The sequence below is a fragment of the Wyeomyia smithii genome, chromosome 2, assembly GCF_029784165.1.
Source record: "Wyeomyia smithii strain HCP4-BCI-WySm-NY-G18 chromosome 2, ASM2978416v1, whole genome shotgun sequence".
Classification (NCBI taxonomy): domain Eukaryota; kingdom Metazoa; phylum Arthropoda; class Insecta; order Diptera; family Culicidae; genus Wyeomyia; species Wyeomyia smithii.
Genome location: NC_073695.1, coordinates 118,854,570 through 118,879,024, shown reverse-complemented (window position 1 = coordinate 118,879,024; position 24,455 = coordinate 118,854,570). Strand labels below are relative to the sequence as shown.

At 38.1% G+C, this 24,455-nt stretch overlaps 2 protein-coding genes across 2 annotated transcripts; one reads left to right on the top strand and one right to left on the bottom strand.

Moving 5' to 3' along the window:
- LOC129722547 (ATP synthase subunit alpha, mitochondrial) lies at positions 1-3,004 on the top strand. Its single transcript, XM_055676059.1, has 5 exons — positions 1-122; positions 190-272; positions 632-868; positions 931-1,271; positions 1,679-3,004. The coding sequence occupies exons 2-5, from the start codon at positions 207-209 to the stop codon at positions 2,688-2,690; spliced, it is 1,656 nt and encodes a 551-aa protein (XP_055532034.1). The 5' UTR covers positions 1-122; positions 190-206; the 3' UTR covers positions 2,691-3,004.
- A 1,358-nt stretch (positions 3,005-4,362) lies between these two features.
- Positions 4,363-24,455, bottom strand: LOC129722826 (uncharacterized). The gene is made up of 12 exons (XM_055676612.1): positions 24,288-24,455; positions 23,185-24,122; positions 23,038-23,128; positions 13,680-13,830; positions 13,437-13,613; positions 13,204-13,379; positions 12,448-13,137; positions 12,275-12,392; positions 11,951-12,127; positions 8,295-8,470; positions 7,172-8,233; positions 4,363-7,104 (listed from the first exon to the last, which is right to left on the bottom strand). Exons 1-12 carry the CDS (start codon positions 24,324-24,326, stop codon positions 6,196-6,198), a joined length of 4,704 nt encoding a protein of 1,567 aa, XP_055532587.1. The 5' UTR covers positions 24,327-24,455; the 3' UTR covers positions 4,363-6,195.

Here is a 24,455-nt window from a genome sequence, read left to right as displayed (position 1 = left end):
AATATATGTGTTTCATTCTTTCTGCTATAGCCTGCCGGTAAAGGTATAGACAAAATCTTCGACGTTTTCATACTCGTTCGCTCGATTCGACCGCGACGTCCATTTTTCTGAGTCTAGTACAGGTAAAGAGAATCATCTTGCCTAATCTTTCGAAGTTGTAGGGTTTAATAATAGTAAAAATTGTAACAGCAAATTACAGTTTCATCATGTCTATGCTTTCTGTCCGTTTGGCCGCCCAAGTGGCTCGCCAGCTCCCGAGAACTGCTAGCAAGGTAAGTATTCATTTAGTTGTAAAAGATTAGGTTCTAACGTTCAGTGAAAATTGGTGACATAATCAAACTCGAAAAGTGGAAAAAGCTCTTAAACTAATCTAATCTAATTCAAAATTTCAAGAATATTTCAAACAACCACCGGAATGTTACGCAACTCGTTTATTTCAAAAATATAATAAAAAAATCTTGGCTATCGTTATGTAACTCCTCCCTACGTATATTGTACAATGTAAAAAAATACTACAAATGTTTTTTTCTAATTCACTTTTGTTTTAAACATAATAACTTAATTGGATAAAAAATAACTGGCATGAAAACACGTAAATGAATGCAATGTGCACTAATCACTATTATTTCAGATTGCTAAGATTGCTGTGCCAGCGGCTCAGGTTGCAGCCCGGAATCTGCATGCGTCTAGCGTTAATCGCGGAGCAGAAATTTCGTCAATCCTAGAGGAGAGGATTCTTGGCTCAGCCCCGAAGGCAGATTTGGAAGAAACTGGACGTGTGTTGAGTATCGGTGACGGTATCGCTCGTGTGTATGGCCTCAAAAATATCCAGGCCGATGAAATGGTGGAGTTTTCTTCTGGCCTTAAAGTTGGTTTATATTAATATTGCGGAGCGACTATTTTTTAAAAAACATCCAACTATATTTTTAGGGAATGGCTTTGAATTTGGAGCCGGATAACGTTGGTGTTGTCGTTTTCGGTAACGACAAACTTATTAAAGAAGGCGATATCGTCAAGCGTACTGGTGCTATCGTTGACGTACCCGTCGGAGACGAACTTTTGGGTCGTGTGGTTGATGCTCTGGGAAACGCTATTGATGGTAAAGGCGAAATTAAAACGGGACAGCGTTTCCGTGTTGGTGTTAAAGCTCCGGGTATCATCCCTCGAGTGTCTGTGCGTGAGCCTATGCAGACCGGTATTAAAGCCGTAGACTCGTTGGTGCCGATTGGTCGTGGACAGCGTGAGCTTATCATTGGTGACAGACAGACTGGGTGAGTACTGACAGATCATTTTCCGTTTAAGTACAGAATATACAAAGCTTTATAATGAAACATCGAAATGTAGTAACAATTACCAAAAAAAAATCGACCGAGCCAAAAATAATTCTGCGTGCATATTGAAATATGTATCTCGTTATTTTCGGAGAAATCTGAAAAATAGTTTGACAATAGGCAAAAAATCTATTAAAATATCAGTTGCTACAGTACATTAAATTTTCGTGGTTTAATCGGCAAGGATATAGAAGTGTAAAATACATTCTATTGGTTGATAAATAATGATGAAAAAAATTGGCAGGAAAATTTAATTTTACTTTTAACTTATATTAGATATTTTCAACCGCAATTGTACCAAAAACATTTTTAAAATTCTAATCCTTTTCTATTTTTCCTCCACGCAGTAAAACCGCATTAGCTATCGATACCATTATAAACCAAAAGCGCTTCAATGACGGAACGGATGAGTCGAAAAAATTGTACTGCATATACGTTGCTATTGGTCAGAAGCGTTCTACTGTTGCGCAGATCGTGAAACGCCTTACTGATGCCGGTGCTATGAAGTACACCATTATTGTATCGGCAACTGCCTCCGATGCTGCCCCTCTGCAGTATTTGGCACCGTACTCCGGTTGCGCTATGGGTGAATATTTCCGCGACAACGGAAAGCACGCGCTCATCATCTATGACGATTTGTCCAAACAGGCTGTTGCTTATCGTCAAATGTCGCTTTTGCTACGTCGTCCCCCAGGCCGAGAGGCTTATCCTGGTGATGTATTCTATCTTCACTCGCGTCTGTTGGAGCGCGCGGCTAAGATGAACCCAACTCTAGGTGGTGGCTCGCTTACTGCTCTCCCCGTTATTGAAACACAGGCGGGTGATGTGTCCGCTTACATTCCAACCAATGTCATTTCAATCACTGACGGACAAATCTTCTTGGAAACTGAGTTGTTCTATAAGGGTATTCGGCCAGCCATTAATGTCGGTTTGTCCGTGTCACGTGTCGGTTCAGCTGCTCAGACCAAAGCTATGAAGCAGGTCGCCGGTTCCATGAAGTTGGAGTTGGCTCAATATCGTGAGGTAGCTGCTTTTGCTCAGTTTGGTTCTGATCTTGACGCTGCAACCCAGCAGCTATTGAATCGTGGCGTTCGTCTGACTGAATTGCTGAAACAGGGTCAGTATGTACCTATGGCCATTGAAGAACAGGTTGCTGTTATCTACTGTGGCGTGCGAGGTTTTCTTGACAAGATGGATCCTGGTAAGATCACCAACTTTGAGAGAGAATTCTTGGCACACGTCAAGACCAATGAGAAAGCTCTGTTGAGTCAAATTGCTTCAGAAGGTAAAATCTCAGATGAAACTGAAGCAAAACTAAAGGGCATCGTGACTAACTTCATGGCCACATTCAGCGGTTAACATGTTGAAAAGCTAGATGCTTAAGAAATCAGCATTGTTTACGCGCCGTCTAGTCGCTAGCTTTATTTTAGTGACTGAACGAGTTTCCATCAGCGACAAAAATATTACATCCTTTAGTCAGATCAATCTTGGCATGAAATGAAATGAGATGGAATTATTACGATACCAGCATCAAGAAGTAACGAGAAAGTAAAATTTTAGAATGGATACTTAGGTGAAAAATACGTCGAAATATATAAAACAGTGACTCTTAAAATCGCATTAGATTGTCCTGCAGAAATAACATCTGAATGTCAAATACAGTATAAAACCAATACCTTTCCTTGGATTTGCAGTGAACAAGTTCCTGGGTGGGCTTTTAGAATTGTTGACTTCCTTCGAATAACGTGATATCCTTCAATATTACCGTAATGTAATTGATCGATTAAATTATTTAAGTGTTTGTAACAACTGAGCTATTCAGCTATATGCACGATTTGTAGCCTGAAATAGTCTATGTATAGTTGTTACATACATTTACAAAAGTAAAACGGGAGATGTTGAATGCATGTATACCTTTTTCGCAAAAAACTGCAGAAAATAGATACGCACCGTAATCAAATACCACTTTATTGGATTTCGCAGTAAAAATCTTTTTAAAATCATTCAGATGATATTAGAACCAAGTACTAATTCATTTGTTTACTTACCAATTCCTAACTAATTTTAACACCGGATTTTATTAATTGCGTTTGCATATTTCTGGTAGAACTATCGTTCAGATGATGTTAATCGACTTGCATTCAACTTTAGCACCATCTGGTGCTGTTTTCAAACTCGAAAAATTTGCTAGCAAGGACACGGACAGGGAAACCGCATTCATATGTATAAGATTGCGCACCAGCGCCACGGACAGCGCTGCTGGCGATTATTCAAATGAAGATTTTCAACCAGGCTTCTGATTCGTTCCACTGAACAGAAGGATCCGAAATGAACGTAAAAGAGGAGAATTTTAAATACTAGTCGTAGTGTCTTAGTTTTTTTTTTTGTAAATCCTTTCTAGGTGGTTTGCTTTACGCAGGTTTTTAAATAGCGCAGTTTTGTACGCGGATATTTTAATTAACGCGTTGATAGGCGAATTTTCGAATTACGTATTCCTCGCTGTACCTGACTGTATGAAATACTTCCCGCAAATTACGCGCTATAGGTAAACAACCACTTCATCGGAGAAGATGTTTGAATAAATGAAATGGAATAGATCGAAATAGTTTTTCTTTTCAATTAGCACGTTTCAAAACCGGAACAGTTTATCATATTGTTCTGTGTTCCTATTTCTCAGTACTGTGTGCGTTAGTGCTCTATTACTACCAGAGCCGGATTCACAATCGTGTCGGCCTGGGGCCCAGTCGCGTGTGGGGGCCCAAAATAAAGCCATTTTTCAATAAACCGCCATTCGAAGCACTTTATAATTCTAAGTTCTATAAAATTTGAAAACCTCAGATATCTTCTAAATTCTCTTGCCAGACATCAAAGATAACTAGAACTAGTCTAGTCATCTTTGGGAGAACACATAATATAAAGTTTGAATAGGTAAATATTAGTAAATCATCAACCCATAACAAACATCAACCCGCTACAAGAATGTAAATATTCTACTGTGCCTTAGGACAATGGAATGATTTTTTCGAAATAATTTCATGTTTATGTCACAATTATTTTTAGCATTTATTCGCAATAATAATAGTAATAATGATATAATAATAATAATCAATAATATAATAATTGTGTTGTGTATATAATAGTTTTAATAGTTTGCTTCACTTGTTCATCAATATATTATTTTATGCAAGTATGTTATTCAATACAAGTATGCTTGTGGTGTGTCTTATCCGGTTATTGTTAGCAATTATGTATATGTGTTTGTGTATGTGTTTCTGCTCCCTCACTCATTTGTTCATGCAAGAATTTAGTGTCACTCTATTTCTGAGATACGATAGGTAGTAAAAATTTGAGATATACATTTTTATTCTGCTGTCACTGAAGACAACGTTTTTTTTTTGTAATAAAATTCCGCGCCATTTCTGGCGCGCAAGGTTATTTAAATATATATTACCTCTCTCTGGCTAAACATACTTATCTCTCTGCTTGCATGTGTGCTTCGAATACCACAGCTAAAATGTGGAGCTAATACAAACATATTTCTCTTTTCAACACTTATTATTAGTATAATTACAAAGATTCATACTTTTTCTCGTTCTTATTCTCCATTCATGCCTCAATGTTGTCCGTCCTCGATTATAACTACTCGATCGTAATTTAACTTTTCTCTGAGTAATAGTTGTTTTACGAAAACAGTTAGAACTAAATATTCAATTTTGAGTTTGAAATTAAAACAATCTTTCACAGACATACGTTACTGCTTGTAAAACTCAGTCAAACTGTTTTATAAATTCTTACTGGGTTTGATCTCGCTCATTCCACTCCACGTTACAATTGTTTGATTTTTTTGTTTGCTTAAAAGTATTAACATATATTTTATTCCGTTTCGGACACTATGCTCTGTATTGAAATATAGGTTTCTTAATGCTTTCTTAGACGCTATATATGCAAAGATTTTTACTTCCATAAACTAATCCGGGAGTAATAGAGTGGATGCTATTGTGTGTTAAAACTAATGGATGAGTTGTTTTAAGTGGTGGTGATAATATTGATGAAATCTAATGCTTTCTTTTCCTTACTTACTAACCATCAGTGGTCGATGAATACACAGCGAAAACAAAAACGATTTCGCAGGCATGTTATGAAGAAGAATAATTGTAACTATGATTGTAGTACGGATGAAGATGAGAATATGAAAGTACCATTGGTAGTTTTGTGGTGTACATACTCATTTCGACGGGTTTGTTGTGACAGGCAATAAAACGTAGTTTGCAAGCTTAACAAATCGTCGAACGGATATTATATAGTTCTATTACTATCGCGAATCAATTGACAGATATTTGCTGGATTAGAATTAAATAAAACATTTTATTTGGAACGAAATTACACGATACTGGTTAATAATAATGAACTCAAACCAATTCTGTTTATGTGTTGTCATTATCATATTTGGAATCGTGTGATCATTAAAAACATAATCACATAATCTAGTGAACCCTTGTACATTTCCAAATTTTCTGAAACCAGGGTCACAAAACACGGATGACTTTTGCGTAATGTTAATGAAACGCATATAAAAAGCTACAATTGCACATCTGAAAATTTCAGGGGATACATATTTAATATGCATTGGGAAATAATTTTCTAGTTTCAACAAACAGTAAAACAGCTACATTAAACAAATTCCCAATCACATATTATAATTCGAAAAAAATATAGTAAAAAAAATAACTCATTACCCAGAAGTATTCGAGATGAGTGAGTACACTTGAACAAAAACCAATGCAATGCATGCAGAATTGCAAAACCTATATGAGACGAATGACTGTAGGCAACTGGTTTTCATTGGTACCTCGTGTGTTTAGTATTACACATACTGAAACGACTGTTGCAGATAATCAATCGACTCCGTAAAACTGTCGACAAACTGCAGGTTGTTGGTTTTCGATATGTCAGTAAGAGTGTGATCTTGCGGTTGCTGTTGTTGTTGTTGCTGCTGCTGCGGTTGATGGGGATGTTGTTGATTTGGATAACTCATACCAGGCTGTTGTTGGTGGTGTGGAAGCTGATGAGGATGACCAGCTGCAGCTGGCCCAACTACAGTGTTGTGATGTGAACCAGGAGGTGGTCCCGGCGCATGAGGATGAAGATGTGGATGCTGTGGTTGCTGCTGATGATGTGGAAGATGTGCATTGTACTGATGTTGCTGCAGCTGTTGTTGTGGTGTTCCCTGAAGCTGCTGCATATGAGGTGGATGATGATGTGGACTTGGTGTTTGCTGCTGACCATGGTGGCTATGCAACTGACCATGGTGTCCTGGATGCCCAGGATGATGTGGCTGTTGTTGTTGATGATGTGGCTGTTGTTGCTGATGATGAATGCTGTGGTGCTGTTGTGGATGATGTTCTTGAAAATATTGTTGCTGTTGATGATGATGGGGAACCACCATAGGATTTTCTACATTTAGCATTCCTGGTTGTTGATGCTGCTGCTGTTGTTGCTGGTGCATATGCTGCTTATGATAATTATTCTTAGGTGCAATTTGTGGCACTTGCGATGACGTTTGGTTGGTTTGTTGTTGCTGTGAATGCTGTGCATCACCACCACTAGCCGAGGGTGGTACAATGTCATAGCTTTGCTCATAGTTGCTATTATTACCTATCAGCTCTAGATTCGATAAAATGTTTCCAATATTATTATACGAGCTTCCTGAAACATTCGAGTTGTTTACGTCATCTTGATACTCCATTTTTACCATATTCGCGTTCCAAATTTCCTAAAAGTACAAAAAACAGGAAGATTATCTACTGTTAATTCTTCCTAATTGAAAAACGTTTTAATACCTGATACCCCATAAACTCCTGACTGTTTATATTTATCATTTGTTGCTGATGATGTTGCTGTGATTCTTGCGGAGCTTTCGCTTGGAGCACTGCGGCACCTGTAACAACTTGATGCTGTTGAGCTTGTTGTTGTTGTTGCGTTTGCTGGTGATGCGGATGTTGTGGATGATGTTGATGGAGTTGCTGTTGTTGTTGTAGATGGTGAGGTGACTGTTGGGACTGAATAAATCCACCACTTGAGGCGCCACTGGTTTCCATCACTGGGTAGTATTTGTTTGCTTTCATTGCTGCAGTTACAGATTGTACTGTCTGGCCAGCGCCTGCACTAGATGTTCCCATTCCTGGGTCAATACTGTTTGGCAGCTCCATGTTTCGCCATTCAAAGGAACTGTTCATCTGACCATAGCCTCCAGCGGAACCATGGCTGTAAGGTCCAGGAGCAGAAGGCGAGGCGTTAGGATCCATCCGGTATGTCATGGGCTGTTCACTTCCCGTGCGGCTACCAGTTGCATTTGTGCCGTAATGAAGTGTGTTGTTCGGATTTTGTACGGCAAAGTGTGTAGCCGGTTGTTGACCAGAGCTCATTACATTATTATAATGTATCCCCGCACCATACGGATCATACGGATTTGTATTTGCATTGGTGCCTGCTCCAGCACTACTCGTGCTGCTAGTTCGGGAAGGAGGTACTAGCATACCTCCTGGAGTACGTGGTTCTAACTTAATTGGGACAGACGTACCGGGAACTGGACCCAAACCGAGAACGGATGTGTTAGACGATGGTCCTGTAGCTGGTGGTGGTTCAGGTAGCAATTTATCATTGGCGGCCTTCGCTGCTGTATTCACTTTGCCTTTTCCTCCAGTTTTTTCACTGGGGTCAGGTCCAATGCTGTGAACCAACTTTTTGTGTTTCGCCAAGGTGGTAGGTGTTTTGAAAGATTCTTTACAATCTTCGACGAGGCACGGGAATGCGCCTTCCTCCTCATGGCAAAGTTTATGGCGTTTCAAGGATCGCTTAGCTGCGAACAGTTTGTTGCATATGTTGCACTCGTATTTCTTTTCCTATTAAGAGATATTCAATGAGAATGAAATTTTGAGAATTTATTTCACTGCCATATCTTACCACTGTGTGCGAAATTTTGATATGTTCCTTAAGTGCCTCCTGCGAGAAAAATGACGACGCACAATGTTCGCAAATTACAGATTTATCTGTTACTGTTTGATGCACCAGTTGGTGTTTGTCGTACTCTTGCTTCAAAATAAACACTTTAGAGCACTGTTCGCAAGCATACCAGGTTTCTGCAAACAGAATAAGTCCATAAGTTTTAAAGATCCACTAAACGAGTTTAAGGAGTTTTTTCGCTACATTATGTTCAATCATATTATGTTAGTTATTGTTTCAGTATTAGTAGGGTAAGGGGGGCAAGATGGATCACCTAAGCCAAATTTTCAATATCACGTAACTGAAGATAGTTTCGGTCTACCTTTCAGATGATTATTTTGAAGTTATGTATATTTAATTAAATTATGCTAGAAAATAACAAAAATCAAGTGTTGGTTCACTTTTACAGAATTTTTAGAAAAGGTTTTTTTTTGCCTTGTAAAATAGGCGGGGCAAGATGGGTCACTCTCTCAAACATGTGCTGTTTATGATTAAATCTCAATGAAGTTTTCACGGATAGCAAGAAAAATGCCTTCTCTTCATAGATAACAAAAATATGGGGTCATCTCGTCCATGTTATACCGCCGAAGGGGTTAAATTTTCCTCGACGATTGCTTTCTGCAGTATTTTGTAGAACTTCTCTACTGTCGGCTTATTGAAACAATGAAAGTTTTTTCCGGAGTGACAACACCGTTTACGTCGAATCTAGCCTTAAAACTGAAACGTTAACATTGAAAAATCAGCTGTCGATGCAAACTATACTGCCTCGTCTTTGGTGACCCATGCTGCCCCAATCATTAATTTAGTTCACGATTGTGATATTCATGATTATTTTACATTTATTTATGCTTAAAAGCATATTATTTAGTACATCATGAGCGAAACTGCTGCTGCAATAAAGGTTTACTTCAAATTATATAGCGTACGACGAGAGAACACGTTTTTTCGAAAGTGTGAATCGCGTAAGAAACTTAGCGAAAAAAATATTTTATTTTTCAAAAACAAGCAATATGCAAATATGAACTATGAACACGTGATACATAGTCGGAAACAAGTTACGCATCATGCAAAATTAGCGTCATCACCAAAAAAGTTATTTCAAGCTCAAAAACGGCACTGACCCATCTTGCCCTGTGACCCATCTTGCCCCACCTTACCCTACTATGGCTGGAGTTGTTCTCTATTAGCGAATTTCTTTATTTCGCCAGCGCACCTCGTTTTGACCTGGAAGCGCACTAACTGCTTTCAAAACCCTTCTTTATTCGCTCGATTTTGATTTGCATCTTAAATGGCGATGACGTTTCATTATTCCTCGGCAGTTTTGCCCGCACACAGTGGAATAAAGAAATTCGCTATATGTTAGGAAACATATGCTCTTTGTTAGGGATTGTTCACTAAAAGTATGCAGTATGAAGGATGTTCCTATGAGCACAGGTAAAAAGTAAAGACTCCCAAGTCACAACTACCATAAAATAGTATCGATTGTTCAAACCCAATTGGAAATCGACCAGAAACCAGATTTTTTTAAAGTCGAAAGACTTTGGTTTCGAAAAGTCGTGTTCCTTATGGGTCCTATAACAGCTGTGTATATTTTCAGATCGATCGGTTGAACTGTATTTTTGCGCCCACTTTTACAAAAAATATTCTCTAGAAATGTCCAGTTGGCTTCTAAAAATATATCGATACATGATATTTGTAGGATATTTTCCTGGGAAAAACTCTCCTGAAGACCGTAAGGCGCTACGATGCATGTAGAAAATGTTATTTCCCTCAAACAGATTGAATATCTGATGAACAGCTCACCATTGATTTTTTCCAGCAACACTGCTACCGCAAGCTGCTATTGCTAACTTGCTCAAGGATGAGAAATAATTTCCCGTGGAATTAAGCTTGACATTGTGATTTTTGCTCATAGTATCTTCGGAGAAGCCTCCAAGATAAATTTTACGCGATATCATTTCTTATTATATCAATATCGCACGCTTAGCCTTGGGGCTATTAGCGGTCTCGATCAACTAGATTAGTTGAGAGAATTCGTTATCGATATTGTTTTTGACACATTTTGTATGTGTAGGATAAGTACATATACACCGTGCCCCAGTGCTGAGTCGAGAAAATTTCCAGCTCGAAAAGATCCTCGACTCGATCGGGAATCGAACCCGATATCACACAACCGTGTGGGAGAGCTAGCCGACCGACATCGCTAACCACAAAGCCACGGGGACCAACAACGGGGACAATCATTTCTTATAACATGGTTGAATTCGCAACAGCAGCATGCTGCAGCAGTATTGCTAGAAAAATTTAATGGTGAGCCGTTCGTCAGATATTCAATCAGTTTGAGAGAAATAACTTTTTCTACAAGCATCGTAGCGCCGAAAGAAGAGTTTTTCCCAGCAAAATTTTCTACAAATATCATGTATCGATATATTTTAAGGAGCCAACTGGACATCTCTAGAGAATAAGTTTTGAAAAAGTGGATTTTCTCATATAAAATCGTATGGAAACTTTAAAAAATCGGGCGCAAAAATATAGTTTGACTGATCGATCTGAAAATTTACAAAGTTGTTGTAGGCCTTATAAGAAACACGAAAAGTGCATGGGAGCGAAAAAATAACACCTTCGCTTTTTTCTCATATAACTGTTTCCCAGTCTAATAGTCATAGCACAGGCAAACAAACGTGCCACTCGGTGACGATTTCATCGACCAGAAAAATAACGATTATTTTGAAATTTTGCTTAGCGGGCAGTATTGCCCGTCAGTGATATCGCTGGTGTTGATTTAGGCAAGCGCGCACACCCATTTTAGGGACGAATGACCACCACGGTTAAAATCCTTTAAAAAAAACACACACACACACACCCATTACTGAATCACAACATATTTTATTGTTTCTTATGTAGAAAGCATACTTTAGCACCATTTTCATGCGTCACATGTTACAAAAAGCAAAATGAGAAACACGCATTTGAAGTTTCAAATATGCGTCCATTTGTTCTTGTGTGGCAGTTGACTTCCAAGTTTTCTAGAATAACCCTCATGTTTTATGCACGGGTTGCACGGATGTTTTCTGTTAATAGAAAATCACCTTCAAGCATACTTTTTAAAACATATATCTTATAGTTGAATTTTTTTCAAATTTTGATACGAATTACACGAAATAAGGAGGCGCACGGTAATTGAATTCCAATAAAGCAACATGATTCTAATAGTAATTTCAAGTCATATAGCTTTTGGTGACTAACTTTTTTAATTTTTAAACCGTGTTAAAACTAAGTTTGTGAAATTTCAGGTTTTTGTTGTTATTGTTTTCTCACATGCTTTGTCGTTCTTCAGCAACAAACACAGATTAATTGAAATGTACGTTCAATATAAAACAATGCATTCCTTGACAGCAAAGATATTGGATGAATAATTTAGTCAGTATACTGCCGCGTACAGCGAGTCCATCCCATTTGCTTTATTACCGAAAAAGAGATTCTAGAAATGATATATTGTTTCGTAATAACTCACTTATCTCGGCTTGCCGATTTTTATAATAAAATGGACTTGCCATTAGCGGCAGTATAAAACCGTTCTTTTTCGTTAGAACTATGGCGACATAACATTAACTTACCATTTTTATGACATTTGAGCATGTGCTGATAAACTTTGAGATTAGAGTTGAATATTGCACTACATAGTTCACACACGATGCTGTCCGTGTGATGATTGGTTTTCTGGATGTGTCGGTCCAGCTGAGGGCCGGTGGAGAACACCAAATTGCAAGTTTTGCAATATAATCGTTGCAGCTCTGCAAAATTAACACATCAGTGGCTTCGCTTACTTATTCTTATTTTTCAGACATTTTTTTAATAAAATAAAATCTTTTTGTTTTCGCACGCATAGAAAATTGATTCCTGACAAGGTAATTATAACCTAAACTGTTAAAAATACTTACTTTTTCCGGAAGGCTCTTTGCCTTCTTTTGCAGTAAAGTGATCCTGTATGTGAGCTTGCAACTGCTGACTATTAAGAAAATTGGCCTCATCGCAATGTTCGCAAATTAGGTTTGGATCCTATAAGATTCAATGTTTCTTATTTGAACGGTTGTATATATGCTATTTATTTTACCGTGTATGTTCTCATTCCTGGTACACCAGCAGCCATGTAACTTGAAGAACTAGCCACGTGACTATTGTCCATGAAGCCTTGGTTAAGCTGATTAAGCTGTGTTGGGCCTGAACTGTTACCTACGCTATTGACACTTCCTCCACCAAATTCGAGATTCTGCCATTCAAATGACTCGTTCGCAGTGGATGCTCCCGGGTATCCAATTACTGGATCATTGAAATTCACCGCAACAGATCCACTCATTCTGGTTACACCAGGTCCAAGCATTTGCAAACGCTGTTGACCAGAGTCAACTGTAGCCACACCCGTATCAACATAGTCATAATTGTATGAAGACAAGTTATCGCTGAAGTTGGTACTACTATCGCCAATAGACTTGTCACTACCACCCCCGATTACTGATTTCTTCAATGGATTGCTCTTACTTGCATTGGAATCTCCAGTGCCAATGGGGTCTAGTGGAATAAACTCACCCTGTTCACCTTTGATAGTCTTTCGTTTGGTTGGTGGCTCAATGTGATGTGCTGTCTTCATGTGACGCACCAAATGAGATTGGTTCTTGTAGGCCTCTTTGCAGTTCTCTACAGTACAGGGGAAAGGTCTTTCTTCCGAGTGACATAATTTATGGCGCTTCAGAGAACGTTTGGCAGCAAACAGTTTGTGGCAGATGTTGCATTCAAATTTGTCATCCTGAAAAAATGCAACGCATTTTGATCTGGTTTTCCTCAATTTAATCACGTCCACCTGAATACTTACCGCACTATGCGCGATCTTAATATGTTCCTTCAAAGAAGTCATTGATAGATATGAGGCACTACACTGTTCGCAAGGGTAATTTTTTTCAGAGACATTGGTGTGTATCAATAGGTGCCGATCGAGATTCGCTTTTTGATTAAATACTTTAGCGCAATGTTCGCACGTGAAGCGTTTTTCTGTTTAGAAAGAAAATGCATGTAGAATGCAATATGCATCAATATTAATATACATACCATTTTCGTGAGTTCTTGCAATATGCTGGTAGAGTTTAATATCAGAAGAGAAAATCGCACCACAAGTATCACAAGCCACGCCCTCTGTCTGGTGGCAAGTTTTTTGAGCGTGTTTTTCCAAATACTTTTGATTATTGAAGACAATGCCACAAGTGCGACAGCTAAATTTATATGTTTCTATAAATAGAGAAAAATGCGTTTGATATTATTGCCATGCTCATTTAGCCAAATTATAATACACACTTTTACAATTTTGCTCCTGAACGCGAGTTTTGCTTATGAAATGGCCTTGCATATGGACTTGATACTGTTGGTTTCGAGTGAAAGTCTCTCCACAATGTTCGCAAATATGAGGCCTGTTCTTGTGATATACTCTGTTATGTTCGATTATTTCCTAAAAAACGAAAAAAATATATGAAATGTAACACCTAGGGGAATAGAATAGGTACTGACAAATAAACTTAAAGTTTGACGAAAAACATACGTTAATTGAATCCAAAATAATACCTTTAGTGTGGATTATTCATATATATATATATATATATATATATATATATATATATATATATATATATATATATATATATATATATATTTTTTTTTTTTTGTTTCAGGTGAAGGGGAAATTTGCATCCAAACCCCTGAGGTGACCAACCTCAGGGAGTGTGGGGTTGGTTTGAATCAGTGACCGGACCCACTAAAACCCCTTCAGTCTCCAGCCCATAATACTCCCCGGGACCACCGCTAGGTATTGCTTCGGGGAGCGGCTTTTGTGCTCTGTGCACCCTCTTGGTTCTTTAGGTCTTTTTGCTAACTTTGCTAACTAACCTGGAGACTGGCCGTTAGCTAACACTGGCGTGTCGGTGGTCAACCTGTCGCCTGTTTTGCAATTCTAAAACTATTTGAGAGGCGGCTGTACAAACCGCCCTCCAAATGTTTGGGTCTTTACACATTCTCCGAACTAGGTTGTCCGGAGTGGTGTCTGGCCCGCTCACTACCATCATGTCGCTCCGCGCTTGCACAAAACGAGGGCACACGAAGAAGACATGCTCAGCAGTCTCTTCCGCTTCCGCGCACTCGGGACACATGGGGGACCCCGCATGCCCGAATCTGTGTAGATACTGCCTAAAGCAACCATGGCCTGACAGAATCTGTGTCAGATGGAAGTTTACTTCTCCATGGCGCCTCCCGACCCATCCGGATACATCCGGAATAAGTCGATGCGTCCATCTACCCTTCACGGAATTGGACCACTCCTGCTGCCATCTGATCATCGAGAATGATCTTCTGGTACCTCGTATGCCCCTTGTGTCACGTTGATCGAAGCATTCTACGTCCTCCTTAATGGCTATGCTGATAGGCATCATGCCGGACAGGACGCAGATTGCGTCGTATGACACAGTTCGATACGCGCTCGCAACCCTCAGGCACATGAGCCTGTAGGTACTTTCCAACTTACCCCGATGTTTACTAGTACCTAGTGCTTTGGACCACACTGGCCCGCCGTATCTCAGTATGGACGAAGTCACGCTAGCTAGAAGTTTCCGCTTGCTGCCGTACACTGCTGAGCTATTGGAACCTTGTGGAACCCCTGCGGTAATTGGGACACATTTTTGACCCTCGTCTGTGCTGTAAACTAGCACACGATTCTGGAAATAATTTTCCAGAATCCTGTACAAAGATACCGGAATGTCTAGTTTCCGAAGCGAGTGAGCCATGGAATCCCAGCTAACACTATTGAACGCATTTTTCACGTCCAACGTGACGATTGCGCAATAGCGAATGCCCCATCTTTTACGCTGGAGTGCTACCTCTGCTGTTTTGGTGACGGACAGAATAGCATCCACCGTAGACTTGCCTTTTCGGAAGCCGAACTGGTTACTCGACAGACCGTTTGCACTTTCGGTGTACCTAACCAGTCTATTGAGAATAACCTTCTCGAGCACCTTACCCGCCGTATCGAGCAGACATATCGGTCTGTATGCCGACGGGTCACCAGGTGGTTTCCCTGTCTTCGGCAATAAGACCAGCTTCTGTCGCTTCCATCTCTCTGGGAATGTACAGTCATCCAGGCACTTCTGCATGACTTCCCGGAATAGTCTGGGGGCCTCTTTGATGGCCTTCTTCACAGCCAGATTCGGAATCCCATCCAATCCCGGTGCCTTGCTCACCTTCAGGGAGTTGGCGATCGCGATGAGTTCCTCATTCGTAACCGTTTCCGCCTCCTCTGCCTCGGCACGGCATATATATATATATATATATATATATATATATATATATATATATATATATATATATATATATATATATATATATATATATATATATATATATATATATATATATATATATATATATATATATATATATATATATATCGCTTTGACAAGCGAATGTTCATGGATTCTTAGTAGAATCAAGGCTATTCGATGTCAAAGGACTTAAGCATGGGTTTATTCTCAGGCTCTCCACTTACCATTCCTTTTCATTAAACTTGGTTAACTTGAACAAAATTAGTCTCTTTTAGGACACATAGTAGAAACCTCTACAGGGAATCATGAATCCACACATACAGACACATAGCAGGAGACACAAGACTACCAGCGTAATAAGAAGGGTAAAAAACATACACACAAGCACGGATAAATTATAGCGGTATGACTTACTTCTCAATAATGGTAATGCTAATATTAAGGGGGGACCCTACTCTGGAAGGTCGAAGAATAATTTTCGTGAATTTTTTTCGGATGTTTAGAGTATAGTGAAGTGTATTTTGACTATTCATCGAAGTATGTTTGAAGATGTATTCTGCATATCGTGGATGCAAATATAACGAGTATCACGCTGTTGGCACCTGAGAACGTGGATGCTCTTTCTTAATTAGTACCTAACTGGTGGTAAGTTTTTCTCAGCATCTACTGAACCGATTTAGCTGAAATTTTGTTTGAGCATGTAAACATTGATTATTTAACTCGTTACATAGCCGTTTTTGAAATTTCCAAAAATCGCCGTTTTACCAAAAAAAAAATTTTTTTTTTCATCAAAAATTACTATTAAAAAATCATAAAAAATTAAAAATTCATTAGACGCTGAGAAAAACTTGTCAGTTAAAAACACATGGTTTCGAGTAAAACGCTGCCAACAACGCACTGCTTACTACCCAAGTAACAAAATAGGTTATATCTAAGTTTTTTAGTGCTAGATAGAACCAAAACGTAAAACCTTCATTGCCGACCACGCGGCTATAACAACCCATTAACCTAATATACATGTGTCATGGCTAGTTGGCCCAGGATTGATGCAGTCATCAAAACTTCATATACGCTCCATCATAGGACCAGATGTTTTCAACAGGGTGATTTGCTTACCATAGAATGGCCTCAAAATTTCAACTGAGATTGTATTCTCAAAATTAAATGTGAAGCAATAAATTTTATCTTGGTTTAATTTCTCAATGCCAACCTTATATTTCGACAGTGTCGGAAAACAGAAATGTGTGAGTTTTCTTTTCATAATGATTGATCAGATCAAAGCAAATCAATTAAATCGTTTTCGTGCAAGTGAAAACACATGCCGTGAAATATTTATGGTGAAACAAGCCACGATTTTTTTCGTAATTACCGTTCGCCGCCGTAATTCTGTAGAAAATGACTATTCAATCAAAATTTAATTCCTCTGAACTGAGATGCTGAATAAATAAAGGCCATGATTTGTCATATTTTGTTAAATGTATGACTTCATCTATCATTAGAATTTCAAAACTACTCTGTGGTGATTTTGTAAAATAGAATGCTGATTTAGGATTGAATTTCATAATTTTGCATTTTTCATTCAAGGCGACGTGTTGTTTTCGGATAACCTTCGAACGCTCTCAAAATCCATCATTATAACTGATTCTCTATTTGATCAGAACATAGCGTATATTAAATCCAACACGCCTATCACTGTATTCATCTGCCTTAGTTACGATGGTCAAGTTTTGTTTTAGCCACAATTATAGTCTGCAGGTTTTTAGTTTTATCTGGTCATCAGAGGGACTATCATACAACTTCATGCATAATGGTATAGGATGGCTGTAAAGAATACTTGCGAATCATATTTTGTGGCTATCAAATAAAACCAAAAAACATAACAATCCTAAGTCTTTGAAGCATTTTGATTGTTACTTGGGTATATTTGCATCCACGACATGCAAAATACATCTTCAAATATACCTTAATCGATAGCCAAACTACCCGAAAACTTCACCTTACTCTAAGCGTCAAAAAAAAAAAATGAAAATTCATTGATTCTTCGACTTTCCAGAGTAGGGTCCCCTCTTAATAGTGCGTCGTAGAATCGAAGTGATAAGCCCATACCAAAAAAGTATTACTTGACTTAAAACATTTGCATGTAAATCAAAAGATTTTTCTATAAACAAACTTTATAACTTTTGTTAATGAGAGGATATAACAATTTCATATATTTAGTGCTTTTTATTTGTTTACTTTTAAAGTTCTCTTTGGACATAAGTTTTTCATTGTAAAATAGTCTTAACTACTTAAACTTGCTTCCCAACTGGTTTCCAGGTACGAAGCTAATCTAACAAACCAATCGTCGTATGTTCGAATCTCGGTTCGGGAGAGACTGAGTGTCAGTAGGATCAAAGCGCTAGCCTTGCAATTTGTCTATATATCGAAGGTTTCACGATCTTTTGCTCGACGAAGAACTTTCTCGAGCCAAAATTTTTGACGGAGCACCTGCATTTTTGATTCAACGAGACAATTGAAAAAGTTTTTTCTCATTGATGGGAAAATGCAGGTGCTCCGCCGAATACCTCACCACTAAGAATAGTGTTCAGCTAAGCATAAGATTTTGAAAGCTGGCAGAAAAAAAAATCGAAATCGAGTGTGTTGTACAGAACTGGAGCCAAGGTCTTTCAATGTCTAAAAAACAGCTCCAGTTAAATGACCAATCTAATAATCAATAACTTGACTCGAAAACTTGAAGCCTTCACTGAATTCTCCCCCGGTTTCAATTTTAAAGTGATTTTTGCATTTTTCTCAAATTTTTAATACATTATTGTAAATTTTCATTGAAATACGTTGGACTATGTCTTTGTTCTTCATACTGGGATACACTCTGTGGACACGAATATAAAATTTGGACTTTGGATGTTACAGATAATAGATGCAAGAGCCAAGGCGACCAATATTTGTTTAATAACATTACACTCATCTATTTGCCTCATATATACTCATTTCGAGTAGTTTTCCTAGGGTCGCAATAAAGACTGATAAAATGCAACCTGAACTCCAGCTGCTCTTTGATATAACAGAACTACTCTATCTTGACAAACTTTTGCATCCATGGTTGGGACTATTATTACTTTGTGGTATAACATGGCAATTACGAACAATAAGGACATGACGAAATTTCATAATCTTCAGGGTGCCCAAGCGCTTAGATTTTATCTCTACACATGCAGAATGTGCCAAAAACAATATCAATAACGAATTCTCTCAGCTAATCTAGTTGATCGAGACCGCTGTTAGCCCCCAGGCTAAGCGTGCGATATTGTTTTGGATTGAACATGGAAGGTGATTTTCACGGTAGCCAAATTCATATTATTACATAAATCTGACCTAATCTGAAATACCATTTCAAATTCATGCGCATAATTTCAGCGGCGGTAGGATTATACTGATTATACACTGCGTAACACAATCAAGCAAAATATAGCCTTCCACTTTGAGGTAGGACTCGGATATTTACGGTACATTGCGCGAGAGGAGATTTTTTTAGATTCTCGGCGCTTGAGACCAAGTTTAATAGCATATCAGAAGCGAAGACGCGGTTGGATGTTGAATAACAATGTTTTTAATTTCGATCCGCTGCAAATTAACTGGGTCTACTACGAAAGGCTGAAACCCAAAAGGCTGAAATCACGAAGGGCAGCTACATAAGGCTGAAAACACGAAACGCTGAACGCGGGTCGCAGGCGCACACTCGCGGCCTTCCGGCCGTCTCGCCCTGAATCATCTAGGAAACGTGTACAAGAGTCAAGTACGTATAGATTCAAATGTTGCCACATATTGATTTTCCATTGCGGTTAATTAGTTTTAATACTCAAACATTGAACTCTGTCACCTTATGAAGATTAGCTATTCATGTGTCCGAATTTTTCAACGATTATGATTTAAGTTGCAAAAGTTTCATCCTTTCGTTCATTCAGCCTTCTGGGGTTTCAACCTTTTGTGCATTCAGCCTTTTGTATAGGATACATACTTTTCAGCCTTTCTTTACTTAAGTGATTTTGAACTTTTAAAAATAATTTAAAACTTTTATAAGCATACCAACTCCCAAATTAAAAACAGGAGGGTTATGTGCAAAGCCACGACCGCAAGGTTGAAGTAGAATACTTTCACAGGAAAGATAACCCGGCGTGTCAGTCATTTTTTCTAGTAAATAAACGTTAACTAATCAGATCAATCGAACTTTGCGGATTGACCATTTTCAATAATATAGTAGGTTGCTTGTCATGGTTGAGGCTTCCCAGCAAACAAATTGGTTCATATAAGTCGCGCTCAACTCTGTTAAGTGAACCCTTATTTGGTAAGAAATGACCATATAAGATGCATGGAATGCGCTTATGTGTACAAATCTGGAGGCCATATACGTACATTGTGAAAAAAATTGGTTACGATTTTGTATAACTTCGCATGATATCTCAAATGGCCTCATTTGAAACTTTAAATTGCATTCTGTACGACTTAGAGGATTGACGCATTTTACAATTTTATATGACACGTTGAATGGTTTCATATATTACATTATATTGCGTTTTTTAGGATTTAAATTTTATACGATACAAACAAATTTAATGTTGCATCTTTTGTAATTTCAAACTTGACATGTCCATTTGAACGACTTAGAATTAACATCCTTATACAATTTTTGGTTTGCTGGGTTGACAATTTTTAAATTTTGAAAAGGAATTTTTTAGGATGTCGTGCTCATGACTGAAGGAAAAGATAATTCAGTACGTTTTGAGACACGGAGATGAAGTAAAATTTATACTTTTGCAAATTTAAAAATGTGAATTAACTTATTAGAAAATAATAACTATTCAATCAGGTTTTTATTTCATCCTGAAAAGGACAATTTGTTGTTCATTTCAGTATCGGATAAGATGCCGATCACATCTTTGCGTTATCACTGGCAGGGTGAATAAAGTATTCCTTGTGATAAAGTAAACAATGAAATGCTGATATAACACTCAAAACTAGACGGCTCACGTGGCCGCTTTCCGCCATCGTTGGTATCCACTGCACTGCTAGTGCTGCTGCTAAGGGAGGACGACTACTGTTGTTGCTGTCTAGAACTATTATGAGCGGCTACGGCTGAAACAGGCTCTTATATAGGCCAAATAGCATGTTTTCAATTGCATGGTATATGATTCTGTCGACCGTGCTTGGAAAGCAATCATATAACGACCAATCAGAGGTCGAATCTTTCGTTTTGACAAGGCTTGACTATTTTCAATAGTACAAAAGTTTGAATAATAAAATTACAATTATCTTGTTTTGGGAAGAATCTTAGAAGATTTTCCAATCTATTGCTGCAAGAACGAAGGAAATCCATCGAATACTAACCGATTTATTAGCATTTGAAATTGGACATATTTTTCACTTTTTTCGGTTTTAGATTTTCATTTTACATCCCTATGTAGCCGAACTTCCTGAGAGAAGTATTCTACTTCAAAAAAAAATCCGGACTAATTTGTCAAAATTTACCTCAATTTATGTCAAACTTTCTTTGAAGTTAGACGAAAACAAAATCAGACATAAAAATTAAAACCTGTTTCTAGACTACAATAAATTTTTCATCCTCTTGGGCGTCGTACACAAATTAAGTAACGCCGAAAATCTGAAGTCCATACCGCCTCCCCTGCTATGCAGCGAAAAGTAACGTTTAATCTGACTCCTTTCCTCTAAAATTTCGTATCGCTAAAAAACTAAATTTTGTCGGTTTTAAAAAATATCATAGTTACGACACTGTCTCAACTAGCCCCCATCCACCATATGTAACAATAAGTAACGCAAAATAACCGTTAGGTCAACAACAGCGGTTGATAGGAAGGCAAAAATTGAATCCAACAATTTGTGGTCGAATTTGAAGGTCGAAGCTAATTTCCACCTATCGTCTATAGACACATTATCCTATCAATCTGCTTCCAAAATTAAAATATAATCGTTCAGAGTTTCTATGCTTTGTTTTGAGCAATGTCATTAAAGCTTAAAAAAGCATAAAAAATCGCCATTAAAGCATAAAAAAAATCGATCAAATGTTTCAGTCTTAACATGATGTTCAGCAAAAGTAGTCAAACTTCTTAAGGTTTGACTTAAGGACATGATTGAAATTTAAGGTTGACATGAATAAAATTGTGGTCCCCGTGATTCTGTTGTTTTTTTCCGTGTTGGGTATTTTCGTCACTGTGACCAATTTTTTGATATTTTGTGACAAGGTTCTGTGGTTAGCGATGTCGGTCGGCTAGCTCTCCCTTACGGTTGTGATAACGGGTTCGATTTCCGATCAGGTCGAGGATCTTTCCGAGCTGAAAATTTTCTCAACTCAGCACTAGGGCACGGTGTATCATTGTACTTATCCTACAACATGCAAAATGTGTCGAAAATATTTACGATAACGAATTCTCTCAACTAATCTAGTTGATTGAGACCGCATTAGCACAATTTTTATTAAAAATAAGCAAGAATGGAACTAATAAATTGCATTTGTGTTTTGACATAGACTTTTGTTCTGAGATTAGAAGGTTGTCCGACTTTTCCTAGAATACCATTACCCTCAAAATGAAATGCCGAAGGATATTTCTCCCAGAATAAACCATTTTCCGGAATACCCAATCCCAAAATGTATAATAATTATCCCAAATCTACAACCCCGAAAACCGTTTCCCAGGATGATGCACTAATGACCAGAACACAATTTTTAAGAATCACCGTTACCAAAAATGAAATTCATCATGAAATTAACAAGGTTTTCATTCTTGTCTTGCGAAGAAAACCTATCTCCCGCAAAAATCCCCTCTGTATAGGGTCGTTTATTCTCATAGTTCAGGGATTATTACCTAGTTTACATCCGAACGAGGGAGGTGGCTAAGGACGACAAGCATATCAGACAATCGAGTTGACCGAAGGGGGCGAGTGTTTATAGTTTACAATGAGAAGCAGAATTTGACTCAATTGTTTTTCATGAAATACAAGGGTCCAAGTCAAAAAAAAAGAGTGGATGTTTTATAGTTTCCGCAGAACAATATTTTTGCGATTTGGGGTTTCATAGGTAATAGTTTTCTGAGAAGGGGTTTATTCTGGACAATAATTTTCTGGGGATAAGTGATTTCTTGGTAGTAGTTTTCTGGGGTTCGGCATTTAGTTTTTGAGGAATTGTTATACAATCGAATATAATGCCTGCAGGCGTTATAATCGATTGTATAACGGAATTTGATCTCCCAAGAAACGCTTACAGGTGTTTTTTGAGTAAAAACATCCCTGCACAGTTTACTGTCGTGAGTGCAAAAACATATGGATGTAAACTGACTTACCTCTGAAGTTACGCCTCTTTGTTTACCACAGTCCGGACAAAATCCAGGATGATGACTGAAATGAATCACCAGTGATTTACGTTTCCTGTAGCTGTAAATACACAAAAAAAGTTATCGTTTGCAAACGCAATATAAGCTTTCTCCTACCTTTTATCGCATAGAAGACATTGGTAAAGTTGCTCTTTACACCGCTCTCCAGAAAGCATATTGGAATCGTTGGTATCCAAAGTATTTGTGTCGGAGGAAAGCATTAGCGAAGTATTATTAGTTGATGATTCTTCGGAAAACATTTCGTTGGAAACAGAGTCATCCTCTTCCTCGTCTTCTTCTTTCAGCATTAGAAGCTCATCATCGTCATCTTTTAACTCTTCAAAACATGGATCATCTCCAGCAAGTGAATATGGTGGATCAAAGTCAAAATCTTCTTTCTTGATATAAGCTGCTGGAGGCGAGTGTGATGATCCTCCGCTATAACAGATAGCAGGCATTGTAGGTCGAGCACGTGATCGGATTGGACGATCTGTTTTGAATATTTTCCAGGTTGGGAAAATGTTTTGCTCGAACATGTTGAAGAACAACTTGAAATTTTTCGAAGCGATCAGTCGCACCAGGGAACGATTAAGCTGAACATTACCAAAGCTGCTTATTAGTCCTAAACGTTTGCGAGGTTTAAACTTGACTGCTCCTACCAGAGGAATATCCTCAAACAAACCACCTCGCAGCAGTTTACCTTTAAGTTCGTAGGATATAAGTGGAAGTAGTGATTTCGATCCTGGATGTGCAAGTGAAACTTCATCACTACTATTTGCCTCTTGGATATTATTACGAACGCTACTACGTAGTTCACATACGGGAGTAGAAAGTGAGGAAGGTGCCAAAACAGCGTTGCGAGACTTTAACAAATTCGCAATAATCACATTTTGAATGTTGTTCAATTCTTTGAGTATTGACGGCTTATAGATGCGCTCTTGAGTGTCGTTGTACAAAAATTTGACGTACAGTTTAATGGCCGAAATGAGAAACAGTAGCGCCTGGTATTTATCGTCCGACTGCAGACATTTAAGAGTTTTAATTAGAGATTTAACCTATGTAATTATTTGTTCCGTAAATAAAATTCCAGTGTCCAATTCCAAACAGCACAGCAAAGCCATAATATAAAAAAGAAAAAGAAAAAAAGCTGTAAAAACTTCCCTGATCGCCAACAAATGCAGTCAAGTTTAGGGCTGCAATCAACGTTTTTCGCTGCCTACCTGTATCTGGAACAAGTGCGCCTGGGGGTTGTGCTGCATTTTCACCTCCTAATAGGCCGGAAAGCACTCGGTATTTTACAATTTCATTAGATTGTTTACGAAAATTCTCCTTATTGACATATTGCTTTTCACAGTTTTTTTGCTTCTGCTTTTTTATTTGTCAAAGCG

Coding starts and splice junctions, on each gene's coding strand:
- LOC129722547 (XM_055676059.1), top strand. CDS start 207: ATGTCTATGCTTTCTGTCCGTTTGGCCGCCCAAGTGGCTCGCCAGCTC. Junction 869..930: donor AGTTTTCTTCTGGCCTTAAA/GTTGGTTTATAT, acceptor CTATATTTTTAG/GGAATGGCTTTGAATTTGGA. Junction 1,272..1,678: donor ATTGGTGACAGACAGACTGG/GTGAGTACTGAC, acceptor TCCTCCACGCAG/TAAAACCGCATTAGCTATCG.
- LOC129722826 (XM_055676612.1), bottom strand. CDS start 24,326: ATGCAGCACAACCCCCAGGCGCACTTGTTCCAGATACAG. Junction 23,129..23,184: donor TGTCTTCTATGCGATAAAAG/GTAGGAGAAAGC, acceptor GTGTATTTACAG/CTACAGGAAACGTAAATCAC. Junction 7,105..7,171: donor AGGAGTTTATGGGGTATCAG/GTATTAAAACGT, acceptor TTGTACTTTTAG/GAAATTTGGAACGCGAATAT.